The sequence below is a fragment of the Ictalurus punctatus genome, chromosome 7 (genome assembly GCF_001660625.3).
Source record: "Ictalurus punctatus breed USDA103 chromosome 7, Coco_2.0, whole genome shotgun sequence".
NCBI classification, from domain to species: domain Eukaryota; kingdom Metazoa; phylum Chordata; class Actinopteri; order Siluriformes; family Ictaluridae; genus Ictalurus; species Ictalurus punctatus.
In genome coordinates, this window is record NC_030422.2 from 86,264 (window position 1) to 105,305 (window position 19,042).

The following is a 19,042-nucleotide window of genomic DNA, read 5'->3' on the forward strand; positions in this document are numbered from 1 at the left end:
TTTGCTCTTGTGCTGAATTTGCAGGGACGGCCAGTCCTAGACTAATTGGTATTTGTTTGAAACCATGCCATTTGTAGATTATTTTCCTTACAATAAAATAATATATTTAAAATAATTTGGAGGTCTTTTTAAATCCCTTACCAGACTCATAGGCATCCACAACCTTTTTTTCTGAAGGCCTTAAATTAAATTTTGAAAATGACTACAAAATGTCGATTTTATGTCATTTCATAGTGTGTCAACTTTATTAATAGGCACTGTTTCAAAGAGGATCAAATCTTTCCTTGTCCAAATATGTCAAAAAAGCCAACAATTTCCATGGCGTGTACTTATTTTTTCACATGACTGTATATTATGTAAGGTATCATTAATGTAAGTGGGTGTGGATAAACTATCTCAAAGGCATATATAGTCTTTCAGCAGACAATTCATACAATTGATATTGAGCAATGCTCACAAGTCTCGAGAAGAATGTTCATTTTGGCATCTTTATTGTTTTATGTATCTTGGCAAGAACTGGCCACCGGGGCCAATATTTACTGAAGGTGCTTGAACCACGATGATCACTGCTTGTGGCTATATTTTAATGGAATTCTCACTCTTTAATTGAACTTGTATTCTACTTTGTTTTTGTCCCACTGGGACACACCCTTAGTGGCAGTGGTGGTTCAAGGGTTAAAGGCTCTGGGTTTTCTGTTCAGAAGATCTGGGGTTCATCTTATATTTGTATATTTATGTTATATTTGAACTAATGCTTATATATCTGTCTTTATATGTTATTGTACGGTAATATATGTTTATTGTTATAGTATTGTCACTGTATGTTTACTGTCTGACCTTGGCTGAAGAAAGACATCCAAATAATAATATAATTGTGCTCAGTACACTGTACTTATAACAGCCAGAATGAGAAGAATGAGATATGAATGAGAATAAGAAGTGCTTTTGTCATATACATAATATATTGCATATGATGTCACCTGATATGGCAGTGACAGGGCAATACAGAAAAAGCCACTGGATCCAGCTGTATTATTTTATTTATTGGTAACACACCCTGTTGCCTCAGTACTGCTTCTTATTCATGTATGAAGGGAACATTAGATGCCGTGAGGCTGGAGTTTGAAAAAATAGAAAAGGTTTATTATTTTCTCCTTCAAAACAACCAACTGAACTGCCTACAAAGAACAACTTCTTCCACTTTTCAAGACTCCAGAGCCCCATAGGTCAGGATTCATCACCTTCTATTCTGTACCTGATTGTCTAGCGTATCTTATCTCGGCAATTGGGTTGGGAAATAGAGTTCAATGTGTGAAGAATTTTTTTTATTGTACTGTAACCTATATGTGGAAAAATAAAGGCTTCTTCAAAAGCAATGAATGAATGTATGAATGAATTGAAACAAGAAATGACAAGAAACAAAAAAACATACACACACACATTATATATATATATATATATATATATATATATATATATATATATATATATATATATATATATATAACCATAAACACAAGGAAAACATGTAGGATAGTTCGGAACAGTACTGAAAATTTACATTCATTTTCATGCCAAGACTAGTCTGGTCTCATCTGTTCCACAGTCTCGCGTTTCAATCTCGCGGGATGTCACGGGAAGAAACTACACCGTCAGCAGGCGCCATTTTGGATCTGAAAACCAATTGTTTTTTACCGTCCATGTTCACTGCCTTTGAGCCAACATGGTGCCCATTTAACTGTAGCTGGCTGTCGGACTTTTGGTTTTTCCCTCCCGTCTCTGCTGTACACGATGGCGTCTGCCAGCACAGGGAGCAGGGTGTCCTGCGGGAGAGATTTAAGTTGTGTTCCCGAGGTAGCGGATACACTCGCCGCAGTCGCAAAACTAGGGTAAGCCATGTGCACGCCCGGTGCTGGAGCTAAACCGAGAAAGAACAGTTCAGGATGGGTTTATAGTGAAGTTCGGCTCTCTGGGTTACTGCACGTGATGCTCACAGACTCTGTAATCTGACTGAATCCTCGGCTGCGATGCTAAGCGGCTTATCAAAATCATACACCCGTGTACAGAAGTATTCTCACACACTATGTAGTGTTCTGCTGAGGGTTCTGGACGGGTTGTTTGACTCGTAAATAGCTATATATAGTTATTTGTTTACTTAATTTATTGCTGCTAACCAATCGGTCTGGTAGGTTAGCTAATGCACTTGCTAGCTATAGATAGGATATAATTATTAACGAAGCCGATGTGTGTTTATCATGCTGACGAACAGTCATGGCTACTGGTGTGTTCGAGTCACTAAAGTTCATTAACGTCTAATTTAAAAAAAAAAAGAAAAAAAAGGGGGGTATAAATATGTTCCGACACCCACGAGGGTTACTCATGGACGTGTTGAAGTCGCAAGTTATGAGGAGAACGCCATCATTAAAGTGTCTGTTCACGCAAATGTGCGGGTTTTCAGCTGTGCTAAGACATTCAGTAAGGCTGCTGCACTTGTACAAGTTTAATGTAGTAACATAGCCTGAGCATTCATTTCAGAGGAGAGAAGATAATGCCTGCTTTAGAAGACGCCAGGTGACGCCATTAATCACTGCATGTTGCGAGGGGACGCACGTGTCTCTCTCTCTCTCTCTCTCTCTCTCTCTCTCTCTCTCTCTCTCTCTCTCTGTGTGTGTGTGTGTGTGTGTGTGTGTGTGTGTGTGTGTACAGTGTCTCACAAAAGTGAATACACCCCTCACATTTTTGTAAATATTTGATTATATCTTTTCATGACAACACTGAAGAAATGACAGTTTGCTACAATGTAAAGTAGTGAGTGTACAGCTTGTGTAACAGTGTAAATTTTCTGTCCCCTCAAAATAACTCAACACACAGCCATTAATGTCTAAACCGCTGGCAACAAAAGTTAGTACACCCCTAAGTGAAAATGTCCAAATTGGACCCAAAGTGTCAATATTTTGTGTGGCCACCATTATTTTCCAGCACTGCCTTAACCCTATTGGGCATGGAGTTCACCAGAGCTTCACAGGTTGCCACTGGAGTCCTCTTCCACTCCTCCATGACCACATCACGGAGCTGGTGGATGTTAGAGACCTTGTGCTCCTCCACCTTCCGTTTGAGGATGCCCCACAGAGGCTCAATAGTCTTTAGGTCTGGAGACATGCTTGGCCAGTCCATCACCTTCACCCTCATCATCTTTAGCAAGGCAGTGGTCATCTTGGAGGTGTGTTTGGGGTCGTTATCATGCTGGAATACTGCATACTGATCATGCTCTGCTTCAGTATGTCACAGTACATGTTGGCATTCATGGTTCATACGCCGCACACTGCATCAAATTGGTCTGCATGGCTGTCGTCCCAGAAGGAAGCCTCTTCTAAAGATGATGCACAAGAAAGCCAGCAAACAGTTTGCTGAAGACAAGCAGACTAAGGACATGGATTACTGGAACCATGTCCTGTGGTCCGATGAGACCAAGATAAACTTATTTGTTTCAGATGGTGTCAAGCGTGTGTGGCGGCAACCAGGTGAGGAGTACAAAGACAAGTGTGTCTTGCCTACAGTCAAGCATGGTGGTGGGAGTGTCATGGTCTGGGGCTGCATGAGTGCTGCCGGCACTGGGGAGCTACAGTTCATTGAGGGAACCATGAATGCCAACATGTACTGTGACATACTGAAGCAGAGCATGATCCCCTCCTTTCGGAGACTGGGCCGCAGGGCAGTATTCCAGCATGATAACGACCCCAAACACACCTCCAAGATGACCACTGCCTTGCTAAAGAAGCTGAGGGTGAAGGTGATGGAGTGGCCAAGCATGTCTCCAGACCTAAACCCTATTGAGCATCTGTGGGGCATCCTCAAACGGAAGGTGGAGGAGCACAAGGTCTCTAACATCCACCAGCTCCGTGATGTGGTCATGGAGGAGTGGAAGAGGACTCCAGTGGCAACCTGTGAAGCTCTGGTGAACTCCATGCCCAAGAGGGTTAAGGCAGTGCTGGAAAATAATGGTGCCACACAAAATATTGACACTTTGGGCCCAATTTGGACATTTTCACTTAGGGGTGTACTCACTTTTGTTGCCAGCGGTTTAGACATTAATGGATGTGTGTTGAGTTATTTTGAGGGGACAGCATATTTACACTGTTACACAAGCTGTACACCCACTACTTTACATTGCAGCAAAGTGTCATTTCTTCAGTGTTGTCACATGAAAAGATATCATCAAATATTTACAAAAATGTGAGGGGTGTACTCACTTTTGTGAGATACTGTGTATTTATTCATGTTATGTGTGCGTGTGTGTGTGCGTGTGTGTGTGTGTATAATTAAAAAAAAATATATATATATATATATATATGTGTGTATATATATATGTATATATATATATGTGTGTGTGTGTGTGTGTGTTATAAATGTATATGTGTATATATACACACACTATATATAAAGCCATGTTTTACAGGCCCAAATGGAAATTCTTTAACATTGCCAATTTTGTCAATTCTTTGACATCATATCAGCAACATCAGATCAGCTTCTTCAAGTCAGAAAAAATAATGTTAGAAAAAGCTATAACGTTACCTGTGATCTGTTTACTTGGTCAGTGATTGGTTTTGGGGAACAATGTTAATGAGTGATTGGTCGTTGAGCGCAATGTTGACCAGTTATTGGGAATGATGGTGATCAATGATTGGGTGTGCTTCCCAACAACCACAACTCGGGCTTTACACACTGATGGGGAGTCTCAAAACTTGCACTCTTGATACATATAACCAGCAGCTTTAATGTGAGCTGGAGAGTTAAATCAAGTTCACTGTGGTCATCAACATGGCTCAGAAAGTCCAGGGATTTGTCTCTAGACTCTTTTACCTTTTTAAAAATAAATAAATAAATAAAGTCACTAAAGGGTTCTAAAAAGCTGTCAGCAGGCAACACTGCTGATGAATTGTTCTGCCTATCAAGTTTTCCTTCCAAGGGACTTGAATTATAAGGGTGCTACATTTATTTATTTAAAGTCCTTGAAAGCTGTGTTTTTTTTACAGCTTTGACTTCCTGTGCATGCCCCTCTTCCATCCTCGTTTCCGAAGAGAGTATGAACTGGACCCTGCTAAGGCCAGACCCGGAGCTCAAACCCGCTCTGACCTGCTGCTGTGTGGACGCGGTAAAAAGTCACTTGTATATCATTTTACATTTCTGCATATATAGAGAAAATTGTACTGCTTTAAAAAAAAATAAAAAAATACTAATACACAGCATGTTGTATGATGCAAAGCCGTCCATCATGTAACTGTCCAGCAGTCGCCTCATGGTTAAAAATAAAGATACTAGCCGGATTTATATAATATATTTCACATGTGATGTGAGGACAGAACACCACTACTCAGCTGAAATGTTTACCAATGACTTGTTGAAGGCATAACAAGGTGTATTACATAAGCATTATTAAGCTGTGTGTGTATGTGTAAAACCAGACTGGAACACTCTTATTGTGGGGAAGCTCTCCCCATGGATAGATGCCGACTCGGAACTGTCCACCGAGCGCAGGAACTCCGAGGCAGTAAGTTAGAACTCGTTTTTTGTGTTTCTACAACATCTGGGTTTTGAACAACAAACTGATCTATTCTTTTAGATTAGAGAATGTGCTTAAAAAATAAAAGATTAACCCGCTTGTTTTGAAATGAATACACATTCTAATGATCGTGACTGTTTGGAGAACAATTTTAGGAACTCTGAGCTGTAAGTGTCATGGGTGTTTTTGTTAACTTTTGTATCTCCTCAGCATTCACAATTAACTCCTTACTTCCAGGCACTGGTACAGGAGCTGAATTTCTGTGCCTACCTGGGGTTACCTGCATTCATGATTCCACTGAGGGGTGCACGGTGTGCCAACTTGGCCCGAGTCCTGCTAAACCACTTACATACTGGACACCATTCTTCCATGGTGAGCATGCAGCTATTTGCCATCAAAATCAAAGGTGTTCCTTAAAGCTACAGATTAATTTTGCTAAGTAAGGAGGTGCTCCAGCAAACTTCACATCCTTTCTGGCCTTTCTCATCAACAATAAGCTAGCACCATTAGTGAGAGTGGTAGAGTACAACACTTAATCGTGCTTTGAGTGCACTTCAGTGCACACTGATTTGCACTGTACCCGTTTACCCGTTTGTGCCGCTTGTATCCACAATGCTTTTCATGGCGTTTCAGTATTGGATCCGAGTTCCCCTGTTAGCACCCGAGGACACTCGTGAAGACCTCGTTGAAAACGAGCCGAGTAAACAAATGGATGATGCTGACAACGAAGAGAAGACCTGGGGCTGGTGAGAAATAATTGTACTGTAGCATTTCCAACGGGGATGAACAGCTCAGTTGTATTTAAGTTGTTGATGATGTTTAAGCCGAAATTAAACTGATTGTTTTGCAGTTCTAGCATTTATACGGTATGTGGTGTTTTGAAGTAGGATTATCAGTACGTTTTCTTTATTTTCTTCAGGCAAAGGCTTACATTTAAAACCCTAGGCTCAATACATCATTAGCTTCATTGTATGAAACCCTGATATGAAAATTATTAGCTTGTCGTTGTCTTTGCTTCAATTCTCTTAGGTGGCATTCATTCAGAACACTTTGTGACTACAACAAAAGAATTTGCCTTGGTGAGTGCGACATTTAACGTTTCAAAGAAAGTGTTTTGTATTTTATCATACCCTGATTCTAATCTTTTACATCTGTCCAAAGCCATTGAGATCGGGGCAGATGTTCCCTCTGACAACGTGATTGACAAGTGGCTTGGGGAACCAATCAAAGCTGCCATTCTTCCCACCAGCATATTCCTGACTAATAAGAAAGGATTTCCGGTGCTCTCAAAAGCCCATCAGAGGATCATTTTCCGCCTCTTCAAGGTGAGCGCCGTTGCCTGTTGTTCTTTGATGTTTTTAACATTACCCTGTGAGCTTTACTTTCTTCTTGTCCACTCCAGCTCGAGTCGCAGTTTATATTTACTGGGACAAGTCGCCACAGTGACAAGGAGTTCCGCACCTACCTGCAGTACCTAGAATACCTCAACCAAAACCGTCCAGCACCCAACGCTTATGAGCTGTTCGCCAAGGGATATGAGGACTACCTGCAGTCACCATTACAGGTGTCTACCTATACATGAACAAACAGAACTTCAGAGCCCACCAAGTGTCCCATTGATGTCTTATAAATGCGCTCTTCCCCCCCCCCCCTTTTTTTAAGCCTCTGATGGACAATTTGGAGTCACAGACATATGAGGTTTTCGAAAAAGATCCCATTAAGTATTCACAATACCAGCAGGTGAGACGAGAACACAGTGGTTCAGCTGTTTCATTTGTACATTGTATTTGTATACCGCGTGGCGGTAACGTTATTAATTTATCCATTTCCTTAGGCTGTGTATAAATGTCTGATAGACAGAGTTCCTGAGGAGCAAAAAGAAACCAATGTACAGTGAGTATTTTCCACCAGATTTTTTTAAAGAACATAATTACACAAAATTCCAATTTTATGCAAATCTGCAGCAGAAAGTAGCATTTCCAGAATGTGTGCCTCAGGCTTCATTTTGAGTTGGAGCAAAAGCTGTGCATTTTCAAAGGCATTCACTGGTGTGAGACTCAAGGGGGCGTGGCCAGTATGATGGTCTGTTGGCTTGTGAAAAACTGTGTTTAGAAGAATTGTGTGTATGCGTGCGGAAGAAGACTCGGGAGGCAAGCGAACCACCTATAATTTTTGTTGTTGTTGTTGTTGTTTTGTTTTTTTTTGGGCTCCGATCAGCTTCACAGTTCATGTTCCGTACATATGTGTTGCAAGCTCCGCCAGCTATGCCACTATGTTTTTCTGGTTATGCCAGTTACTGAAAGCATGCTACATGTGCAGACTGACGGTAAGAAAACAAAGGTGAGCATCAAGCATTACCTGCCGTTTCAACCTGCATCCTTTCCGTCCGCAGCTGATGCTCAACCAAGCCCCCGCTGCCACATACCCCCAGTGCCTGACTCAGGCTATGGAGCCATCTGGCCTTTAAGTAGACTGTCCCCCAAAACACCTTGGCAGGAGAGATAATTTGCCACTTACCGACTGTGCCCCTGGTGTGTGGATCATCTTAAACTCGAATGGCTAAAGTGCCAGATAAAAAAAAAAAAAGAGTGATCTGTGCCTTCATGCAGTGGAGCTGTTGGAGTCAGCTACTCTGACTTGCCTTGTAACCTCAAAGGGCCTTGCCACATCACACGTAATTTATAGCTCAACCTTAGTAGTAAAAATGAAAGCTTTATCTCCAGATGCAGTTTCCTGTAGCCCCGAAGTACCTTTTTGTTTTCACAAATTCTGTTTCTCTCAGTGAGCGGGTTCTCTGAATCTGACTTCAAAGGAAAATCCTTAAATAACGAACCTCATTCTGGAGAATGATGATTGACAGTTCACTAAGCAGGAATGTGTTGTTTTTTTTGTAATTTTGTGGCATTACTCTGCCTTTCCTAGGGTGCTGATGGTGCTAGGTGCTGGACGTGGCCCTCTGGTGAATGCCTCGCTACGTGCCGCCAAGCAGGCAGACAGAAAGCTGCGTGTGTATGCTGTTGAAAAGAACCCCAATGCTGTTGTCACGTATGTACACTTATATATTTGTTTTATTTCTAGGCATATGGTGACATCTTTATTTAAAACCAGTGTTTTTTTTTGCTAAATGTGTCACAAAAAAGCAGTAAAGGTTTTTTTGTTTGTTTGTTGTTCTCTGCAGACTGGAGAACTGGAAGTTTGAAGAATGGGGAGATCAGGTGACCGTTGTATCATGTGACATGCGGGAGTGGACAGCTCCAGAGAAAGCTGACATCATTGTCAGTGAGCTTTTAGGATCTTTTGGTGACAATGAGCTTTCACCTGAGTGCCTTGATGGAGCGCAGCACTTTCTTAAAGGTATGTTGTAACCGTTTCACGGTTAGTCACAGACCTCCGCATTGACTTCAAAATTATTGCCAATAATGTCAATACTCTTGGTGGCCTTTTTTTTTTTTTTTTTGCAGAAGGTGGAGTGAGTATTCCCTGCTCCTACACCTCGTTTTTGGCACCCCTGTCCTCATCAAAGCTGTATAATGAAGTTCGAGGGTGTCGGGAGCGCGACAAGGACCCTGAGTGCCATTTTGAGACCCCATATGTAGTGAGGCTCCACAACTTCCACCAGCTTGCTGACCCCAAACCCTGCTTTACCTTTGTACACCCAACCACAGGTAAGAGGCCTAGTTGTGCAGGTACACATGCTCAGACCTTATGCAAAAGAGAACGTCTTATCTACACGTAATTGTTTAGCCAGGCAGAAGTCCTTTAAAACCTACTACTTTTTTGTTCTCTCTCAGATATGAACAACAATAGATACCAGTGTCTGTGTTTCACCGTGTCCTGTAACTCTGTGCTTCATGGTTTTGCTGGGTATTTTGAGACCACGCTGTACAAAGATGTCATGCTTAGTAAGTATCACTTTTTCGGTGCTTTCACAAGACGTACATCTGCAGGATTAAATGCGGCTTCCACTAGATGGCTCATCACAGCCGAAGTAGCCCTGTCCATCTGGTTTCCGAGTCGAACTGTAAACTTCGGCGATTTCATGCACAGTGATGTTAAACACACGGATGAGCTCTGTTATAGAGGTTTGATCGTTGCTGTTTTCCATTTTAGGTATTAGACCAGAGACCCACTCACCAGGAATGTTCTCCTGGTTCCCAATCCTCTTTCCTCTCAAGGTAAGCACTTCTGACTTATTTTAATGAGCTCCCCATATAGACTGATGAAGCTGATTGCACTGCATTTTTGGCTTCTCTGCATCCCCCCCCCCCGTAGCAACCCATTCCCCTGTCTGGTGGCGATGAGGTGAGTGTGAAGTTCTGGAGGTGTAACAACGGGAAGAAGGTGTGGTACGAGTGGGCTGTCACCGATCCCATCTGCTCGGCCATTCACAACCCCGCGGGACGGTCTTACACTATTGGCTTGTAGAGGGAGACGTATTATGTAATTTTGGTCTCTAGTCAAAACAAACAAACAAAAAAATAGTACAGTGCAGCACTTGATAGCTTTGGCCAGTTTTGAGCATGATTTTTATTTTATTTTTTTGTATTTGGTTACAGTCTTGGTAACATTTGAGCATCTGGGCTTACTGTCACTACACCCACTGAAAGTTTTCTAATCTTGGTTCTGTGCACTGAACTGCCAAGTTCACAGGATATCCAAACTGACCCAAAGCTAGATAACGAAACTGATATCTTTTTTTTTTATTATTTTTTTTTTTTTTTTTTTATTATTATTGTCATAACTCCCTTTTCATACTGTTTTATGTTCTTCCTGATGACACTTGTCATATGAGATGAATAAAAAAAATCATAACGATTTGTCTTTTTCATTGAAATATTAGGCTGCTTATTTTTAAAAATCTGCTCAGACACACTGTTAGAACAGGTCATAGAGAGCAGGCAGATTACAGGATATATTCATGATCATTTTCTTGGGCATATTTTGGACTGAGAAACACACCGTCTTGTCGGGCAGCAAACCTGTTTGCACTGGTAAGATATAATTAACTTTCACACTCTTCCCACTTGGATTTGAGGAGAATCTTAGAGGAGCGCAAGAAATACCTTTTCGTTGTTCCATGAAAATAGGTTTTCAATAAAAGCCAAATTTATATCTTCTTTTTTCTTTAAATGATGTATTGTTTTTAATCAGTGTTTTAATAAATGATTGGCCAATTTTCTTTAAGGCAAGGAGGAAGCTACACTGTATGGCCAAAGTTTGTGGACGCCTGACCATCATACCCATACGTGCTTGTAGAACATCCCATTCCAGGTTTAGTCCCTTAATTGTGGTCATAATAACCTCTAGTCTTCTAGGAGGGCTTTCAACTAGGTTTTGAAATGTGGCTGTAGGGATTTGCCCATTCAGCCACAAGAGCATTAGGGAGGTTAGGCCACAGGGGTGCAGTCTGTGCAGGCCATCAAGTTCTTCCGCTCAAGCCTTGGTAAGTCATGTCTTCATGGACCATGCTCTGTGCACAGAGGCATTGTCATGCTGGAACAGAATTGGGCCCCTTAGCTCCAATGAAGAGAAATCTTAGGCCACAGCATACAAAGACATTGTATATAATTTTGTACAGTTTGGGCAAGACCTACATATGGGTTTGATAGTCAGTTGTCCACAAACTTGTGGCCACATAGTGTATAAGACTAGTGTACAGACACTTGGCTTGCATTCAAGGTAAGCTTCACATAGTGACGTTGTTATAAAGTTGCATGTAAATGTTTTCATGGGTCAAATATTATTTTTAGTTCATTTTATTTGTGCTTGTCAGAAAGTTGCTGTTTTATGCACTTGCAACATCCTTAGTAACTGCCTGGTCAGGGTTGAGGCATCTCGACTGCTGGGATCAGTTATTTGTTCGGATAATTCCAGCTTACAAACCACTGCTCAAACATGTCGGACTAGTATTGAAACAAATTAGAACTTGGTGGCCAGCTCACCACTTCAGGATTGTTTTGAGTATCTGGCCTGGAATATGTTCAAGCAGGCTGCTGTTTGTGACTATCCTACTGATTTATAGGAATACACTGCAGCCATGTGTGACCACTTTAGCAAGTGCATAGATAATGTCACTTCCAGGGCCAATTCAGGCCAGGAGTCTCACAACTACCTAGACTACCCCATACACCCAGTTTTGGGGCCACCGACCACTCTGTAATGTACTCACCTTCCTGTTTATTAGGATCTCCTTACATCATCTCATTTTAAAACAATCACTGATATGGAATTATTGAAATTGCCTCTTGTGACTGATCGCTTAAACCTTTTTTCTTTCTATCTGCCCTGTACTTGTAATTTCACTTGCTGTTCTCTGCTGACCTTGAAGGGCAGGCCTAACTTCTGTCACGGCTAGCTAAATGCAAACTAGCTAACTAGACACTGAGCACTAATGTTGGGTACTACATTAAGTTTACATTACACAACAGCACTTAATGTTTATAAAAGGTCTTCATTTTTATGCAGGCATAATCTTGAATAATATCCACTGACTTACAGAATGAACTATACCAAAAATCAAAGCACAATCAATTTGGCGGCATTTCAAGTCACAAAACAGACCAGGCCACAGGGATTTCTTCAGAATCTTATGGTTGCCAGGGCCAAGCACCGACCATCACCATTTGCATTGACCAGGTGCTGTAGATGACTGCAGAGGTATCCTGACTGCAGAAAACCCAGGGAACTATTTCAGACAACGAAACAGCCCTGAGCACAGCGAGAGAGTCCCCGGGCTATCAGAAATTAAACCCAATTATTTCATAAGTGTCAATCCGGTGACACTTTTTAGACACCAGAGTAAAGGTATAGGTGGTACAGCATTCAGGTGATCACTGACTACAAAGTGATATATTGTGTCTGCGATGGCAGTCCTTGTGACTGAAGGAAGACCACCCCACCCTCTGCTGACCAAGTACACTGTCTTTCTGTAGAAAACATCTGGAGAAGTTGACCTGTGGGAGGCTGCTGGTCCTGACACCATACTTGATGGGTTGATCAGCTTGCAGAAGTCCTAACAGGCTAATTTAATGGGTCAATATCTGTGATCGTTGATTTCAGGAGAGCCTGAGGTGTTCACTCTCTAATACCTATATACCTACTATTTGTAGCACATTGTGGAGAGAGTCAAAAGTTTGTCACGGAGGACCTCCGCTTGTCCACTTCTTGTGGAAGATCTGAAGTGCAAACCCTCTTTCTTCCATCTTGTCTGGTTTGGCAATTGCACTGCCTCAGACGGTAAGACTCTACGATAGATTTTTCTAAACAATCATTGGGATGTCTACCAACTATCAACACCTACAGAAAGAGCAGCAGCCGCAAGGCTACTTGCATCGTAGATGATCCGTCCCACCTCTATCATGGACATTTAAACCTACCATCTAGCAGAAGGTACCAGAGCAACAGACTCTACAATATCTTCCCAGAGGCAGTCAAGACAATTTACACCCTGTTGCCCCCACCAATACCCACCTTAGAACAACCATCACCACATGTGCACTTTATAACTAAAGCATCTCCTGGACAGTATTAGGCCTTCAGAGACAATTATGCTGCTATGGTAAACCTTTTATCCAAGTCTTACTGCCACTCAACACTCCATCCTGTTGCTACTGTGATATTTGGGACAACTTAATGTCCCAATTTTTCAGTTGCTTTATTTTGTAGAGTTTACAGTCATTTTCTTGAACTGGTTTTAACTTCACAGCGATGGTCAGCTCTTACTGTGCACTGTGCTACAGTATTTTTGTTTTGCACTTGACTTGAGGTGAGTCATAATAAGGAAAGCAAAAGAAGCAGGAGGAGCAAAGCTGGAATAGAGCTACAAGTTGAATCAGCTAGGTTTAGAAGGTGAGAGGAGCCACAGCAGGAGAAGTATTGGGATTTAGTACTAACATTACACTAGGCAGCAGGGGTGAACAGATTATTAAATGGTTCTAATAATTGAAAATGAAGATGTTCCCCAGACCTGAACGCCATTAATAATGTAGGTCAATAACAGGACAATTTTAATGCTGCTTTACAATACTCTTAAAAGAAAAAAGACTAATGAGCACCCCCTACAGGTGTCATATCTGCAGTCAGTTCAAGAAGAACATCAAATTCGTTCTGTAACATTCCTACAGTCAGCTATAGCCAGTCACAATTGTATAATGCACAGTCATTTCTGTATTTTTTAACTGAGCAAATGCAATGGTTTAAAATTTCTTAGCTGATGTATTCCTAAACTGGAGGTTTCTTGTGTTGTGGCCCTCACTCCAGTTATCATGAAGTGCTTTGAGAGATTGGTTCTTCAGCACATCAAGGACTACCTCCCCCCAGACTTTTATCCTTATCAGTTTGCATATCGCGCAAACAGATCCACAGAGGATGCTATCGCCGTAGCTGTCCACTACGTGTTGAGACATCTAGAGCAGCAACAGAGCTACGTCCGGATGCTTTTTGTGGATTACATTTCGGCTTTTAATACAATCATTCCGGACATTCTCATCACCAAATTGGTCACTCTTGGCCTCACCCCCCCCATCACATGTGCCTGGATAAAGGACTTTCTCACCAACCGGTCTCAGACAGTGAGACTCGGACCCCACCTCTCCTCCACTCGCACGTTGAGCACAGGTTCTCCACAGGGCTGTGTGCTGAGCCCCCTCCTGTACTGTCTCTACACATACGACTGTAGTCCGGTCCACAATAATAATCTTATCGTCAAGTTTGCTGACGACACCATAGTGGTCGGACTCATCTCAAAGGGAGATGAGGTAGCCTACAGAGAGGAAGTCCTGAACTTGGCAGCCTGGTGTTCAAAGAACAATCTGGCTCTAAACACCAAGAAAACCAAGGAACTCATTGTAGACTTCAGGAAGCACAACACTGAGCTAGCCCCCCTTTTCATCAATGGTGAGTGTGTGGAGAGGGTCCACACCTTCCGGTTTCTTGGCGTCCTTATCTCTGCAGACATCTCCTGGACGGACAACATCACAGCGGTTATCAAGAAGGCTCAAACGCGGCTACACTTCCTGAGGGTTCTCCGGAAGTAAAATCTGGACCCGAATCTGCTGCTGATCTTCTACCGCTCGTCTGTCTAGAGAGCCTGCTGACATACTGTATCACGGTGTGGTATGGTAGCTGCACCGCAGCAGACAGGGAGAGGCTTCAGAGAGTAGTAAGAGCAGCACAGAAGATCATTGGCTGCCCTCTGCCCTCCCTGATGGATATTTACACTTCTTGTTGTCTCAGCAGAGGAAAAACCATCATTAAAGACAGTTCTCACCCTGGCTCTGATCTGTTCAATCTGTTGCCCTCAGGGAGACGTTACAGGTGCATCAGAACAAGGACTAATAGATTTAAGAATAGTTTTTTCCCAAAAGCTATTACCATTCTAAACACATACATGCACTGAGTTCACAGCATATGTATATAGTGTCTCAGAACTGTGCATTTTATAGTAACCCCCACCACCCCTCCTCCCCCCCGGGACTATTTATTTATTTATTTATTATTTACTTATTTCGTGTTGTTATATTTATTTATTTTATTTTATTTTATTCTACCTTGTTTATTTTATGTACATGTTGGAACGGAACAAAAAGGAGTGGCTCTTAATTTCATTGTACATGTGTATAGTGACAATAAAAGGCATTCATTCATTCATTCATTTCTTGAAGAAAGCAAGTAGAACAACACACTGAAAACCATTATGCTGTGGAGGTAACCACTTAAACATTTATGAGCTGATGCTTCCTTGACTAAACCTTTCCTAATATTTTCTCAGTTTCTGAATAATTCATAATGTTTGAGTTTCTAGATGAATAACTGAGTAAGCTATGGCTTTAAAAGGTTAAAGAACATATTATGAATTGAAAAGGTAAAGTAAATTAGGCATACACTGTGTCCTTATCCCTGTACAATGCACTATATTGTCATGCTCCTGTCCCCGTCCCTTATCTGCAGAGGATTAATAATAGCCCAGTGTTATATAAGAATAACAGTTTCATTCAGTCAGTATTACGTAAAAAAAAAAAAAAAAAAAAATTTCTGCTAGAGATTGTGAAGGATGATGTCAAGAATTTCCCAACAAACATACATGTACCTAAATTATCTCAATCTTTTTGGCCTTACTAAGTCATGTTCATCACTTAATTATCTTGTTCACACTCTTTACTCTCTTTACTACGTCATGGCCAAGCATTCATTTTATTAAGGGATGTCACCAGCAGGGTTCCATACATTAGTGGTGCGGCTATGACTTGAGTCTTTTCAACTACAAGTTCCTTCCCATTTAACAGTGTGACAAGTAAGCAAAGTATCACTTCTTACCTATGAATGAGTTTCCTGCTAGATGTTCTAGACAACTGTGTGCTTCCAACTTTGTGGCAACAGTGGTGGATGGTGGCCATGGCTTAATTATCTCTTTCTCACACCTTAGTAAGTCATGGCCATGACTTAATTGTCTCATTCTCATGCCTTACTAAGTCATGGCCATTACTTGGGCATTCCTGTGCCTTAGTAAGTGGTAACCATATCTTAAGTATCTCATTCCCATGACATTTCATTTGTGTCCTCATTTTCTCTTTCTTATGCCTTACTACATGATATTATCCATTATCTTGTTCAAATGACTTACTAAGTCATAACCATGACTTCTCAGATGGCATGTTCATGTAGGGCCAACATGGGTCCCAAACAGGCTTGAAACCTGGACCAATGTGGGCAGCTCAGCTGGGCCCCACCAACTTTTGTACGCAGTTTCCATGGTGGTCTCACATGGGAATGCCCATATGTGCTAATAATGGGGCCCAATTGTGGGCTGAAAATTACTGGATAGCATTAGCTGCTTGTAGATGCTGTGAGTACGGTTCCCCCTCCACCACAGGCCCTGTAACCACTTGCATATTTGCTTATATACAATGCTTTTTGCATTCTTCAAGCACCTTCAAAGTCAGTCAAATGTTTGTGTGCGTGCTCCACTATTATGTTTTCTCTGTTATCCAACACTATGATAATTTACTAACTAATCTAAAGCCCAAGTAACTGCACCTATGTTCATTCCCCCGCCCACTGTCAGTGCTTCAACCAATCAACGTGAATGAGTGATATAGAGCTGAGCAAATCAGCTCATCTTTTTCCAGTCTTCAACTGTCCAGATGAGTCTGTGCCCATGATAGCCTCAGATTCGTGTTCCTGGCTGAAAGCAGTGGAAGCTGATGTGGTCTTCTGCTGTTGTAGCCCATCCACCTCAAGGTTTGATGTGTTGGATGTTCTGAGATGCTTTTTATTCTGCTCACCACAATTGTAAAGAGTGCTTATTTGAGTTACTAAAGACTTCCTGTCAGCTCAGACCAGTCTGGTCTCTTCTGATCTCTCTCATCAACTAGATGTTTCAACTTGTAGACCAGGGGTGTCCAACCTTATCCGCAAACTGCCGGTGTGGGTGCAGGTTTCCATTCCAACCAGTCAGGAGTCACATCTGATTCCATCTGTTTAATCAGTTGAATTTGGCTTTCAATAGACTCAGGTGTGGCTTCTGCTTGGTTGGAATGAAAACCTGCACCCACACCGCCCCTTTCCGGATGAGATTGAACACCCCTGTAGACCCTCCACTTACAGGATGTGTTTTGTTTTTCACACCATATAGTGTATAGTCTACAGAGTGATGTGTGTGAAAATTCCAGCAGATCAGCAGTTTCGGAAATATTCAAACCAGCCTTTCTGGTACCAACATCCATGCCACAATCACAGTCCCAGAGTTCACACTTGTTTGTTTGATGTAAATATTAACTGCAGCTCTTGCCTTTATCTGAATGATTTTTTGCATTGCACTGCTGCCCATGAATGTGCAGGTGTACAGGTGTTCCTAATAAAGTGGATGGTGAGTGTATTTCATTGGTATTAATGTCAGTGTTTTACCTTTTTTAATATTGTGTGTGACAAGAACAACAAAATAACAGACAAATGTAAAAAAAAAAAAAAATTATTTATAACAAAGTTTTAATGTGTGTTTGTTTCATTTTGGCAGCAGCAGATTGTAGATTTAGATCCCGAATGAGCAAGCCAGAGGTGTTGGCGAAAAAAAACTCTGAGATTCTACAATAGGTAGAAACCTCGAGAGGAACCAGACTTAAAAGGGAACCCATCCTCTTCTGGGAGACCGAATACTGTGATGTATAAATCAATACTCTTCCACAGCTGTATGCTGTAGAGTAAAATAGCACCAGCAGCGGCTGTGATAGAAAATTATACAATTCTGCTGCTGCCAAAAATAAAGAAATGGTCCAACACACTTCCATCAGGCCAGCGTGACATCAAGGACACCAGCAGCAAACATCTGCTCCCCCCTTCACAATCAAAGCGAGGTGCATTTGGCGGTTTCTGAAAAACACTCTAACACACAACAGCAGCAAACATCTATCTACTACAGCATGACCTCATGCTTCATTAGTAGAGCACTGAGGCCTTGTGGTGATGCTTTCAAAGAGCGTTCAAACTGACCTCTTTCCCATCTTCCTTACGGATTCCAGTGTGGACAGTGCTGAAGGCTCCTTTCCCCAGCAGTGGGAGAGCCACGGTGTACCGTGAATCAAACTCAACTGTTACACACCCACACACAATCATTCCGTTCAATAGAAATACAAATGAAAAGGCCTCGTTCCTGTCATCTCTTGTGAATGAGACACATGTTTGCTGAGAGCAGTTACATCACAGTGTCATTGTTACACCTGTCTCTGAGTACACAGTGCTGAATATGCATCTGGAGTTAATATTACAGTTTGAATGGAGAAATGAAATCAATTGAAATGAACAATAAATCACGAAGGTTTATATATAACATGGACCGGAAATTCCAACCTGGAAGTCTGGCTGGCCGAACCCTGAGATCAGAAACAGGCCGTACTCATAGACCTCAGTTCTCTCAGTCTCCTCCCTCATGGCTGAATTACAGACTGTCAAACTAGTGCAAAGGAAAAAGTGTCAAATGAGGAAAATAAAAAAATAAAAAAATATATATGTATGTATGTGTGTGTGTGTGTGTGTGTGTGTATAATATATATATATCACGCGCACACACACACACACAATACCCGTCACATCCAATCAGTTGAAATCGTCAACGTTATCCCAGCTCCACGTGTGCCACCACGTAGCAGATATGTGCTGCATGGATCAACCCTCTGGAGGCTAAAGATAAAAAAAAACAAAACATGCAGGTAAGGATCCAGAGTTCATAATATACACCAACTGTCCACCTGCCAAATCATCCATCATGCAATCAGCCAATCATCCCTGCTGAAAACAAACAAACAAACAAAAAACCCAATAGAACCCATCACAGAAATTCTAATGGTTTCCACTACAAATACCATTACAAACCATCAGCTAACCGTTAAAACCATTACTGGTCCTTAATGGTATCCATTAGATATGTGGATGCCACCAACAGACTGCAACAAATTACCAATAGAGATTACACAATTACAGCTTCCA

General features: G+C 41.7%; 1 protein-coding gene across 1 annotated transcript; it reads left to right on the forward strand.

The window, feature by feature from the left end:
* Positions 1 to 1,687: 1,687 nt before the first annotated feature.
* Positions 1,688 to 10,378, forward strand: prmt5 (protein arginine methyltransferase 5). Its single transcript, XM_017471368.3, has 16 exons — positions 1,688 to 1,889; positions 5,037 to 5,155; positions 5,466 to 5,551; positions 5,801 to 5,935; positions 6,197 to 6,309; positions 6,593 to 6,642; positions 6,725 to 6,888; positions 6,966 to 7,127; positions 7,226 to 7,303; positions 7,398 to 7,456; positions 8,486 to 8,608; positions 8,742 to 8,917; positions 9,025 to 9,228; positions 9,355 to 9,465; positions 9,674 to 9,738; positions 9,836 to 10,378. Exons 1-16 carry the CDS (start codon positions 1,792 to 1,794, stop codon positions 9,986 to 9,988), a joined length of 1,896 nt encoding a protein of 631 aa, XP_017326857.1. The 5' UTR covers positions 1,688 to 1,791; the 3' UTR covers positions 9,989 to 10,378.
* The last annotated feature ends 8,664 nt before the right edge of the window (positions 10,379 to 19,042 follow it).

Excerpts from the sequence above, each read along its gene's own strand:
- prmt5 (XM_017471368.3), top strand. The coding sequence starts at position 1,792 with ATGGCGTCTGCCAGCACAGGGAGCAGGGTGTCCTGCGGGAGAGATTTA. Across the intron at positions 5,156-5,465 it reads CCTGCTGCTGTGTGGACGCG|ACTGGAACACTCTTATTGTG; the intron begins GTAAAAAGTCAC and ends GTGTAAAACCAG. Across the intron at positions 7,304-7,397 it reads AGTATTCACAATACCAGCAG|GCTGTGTATAAATGTCTGAT; the intron begins GTGAGACGAGAA and ends CCATTTCCTTAG.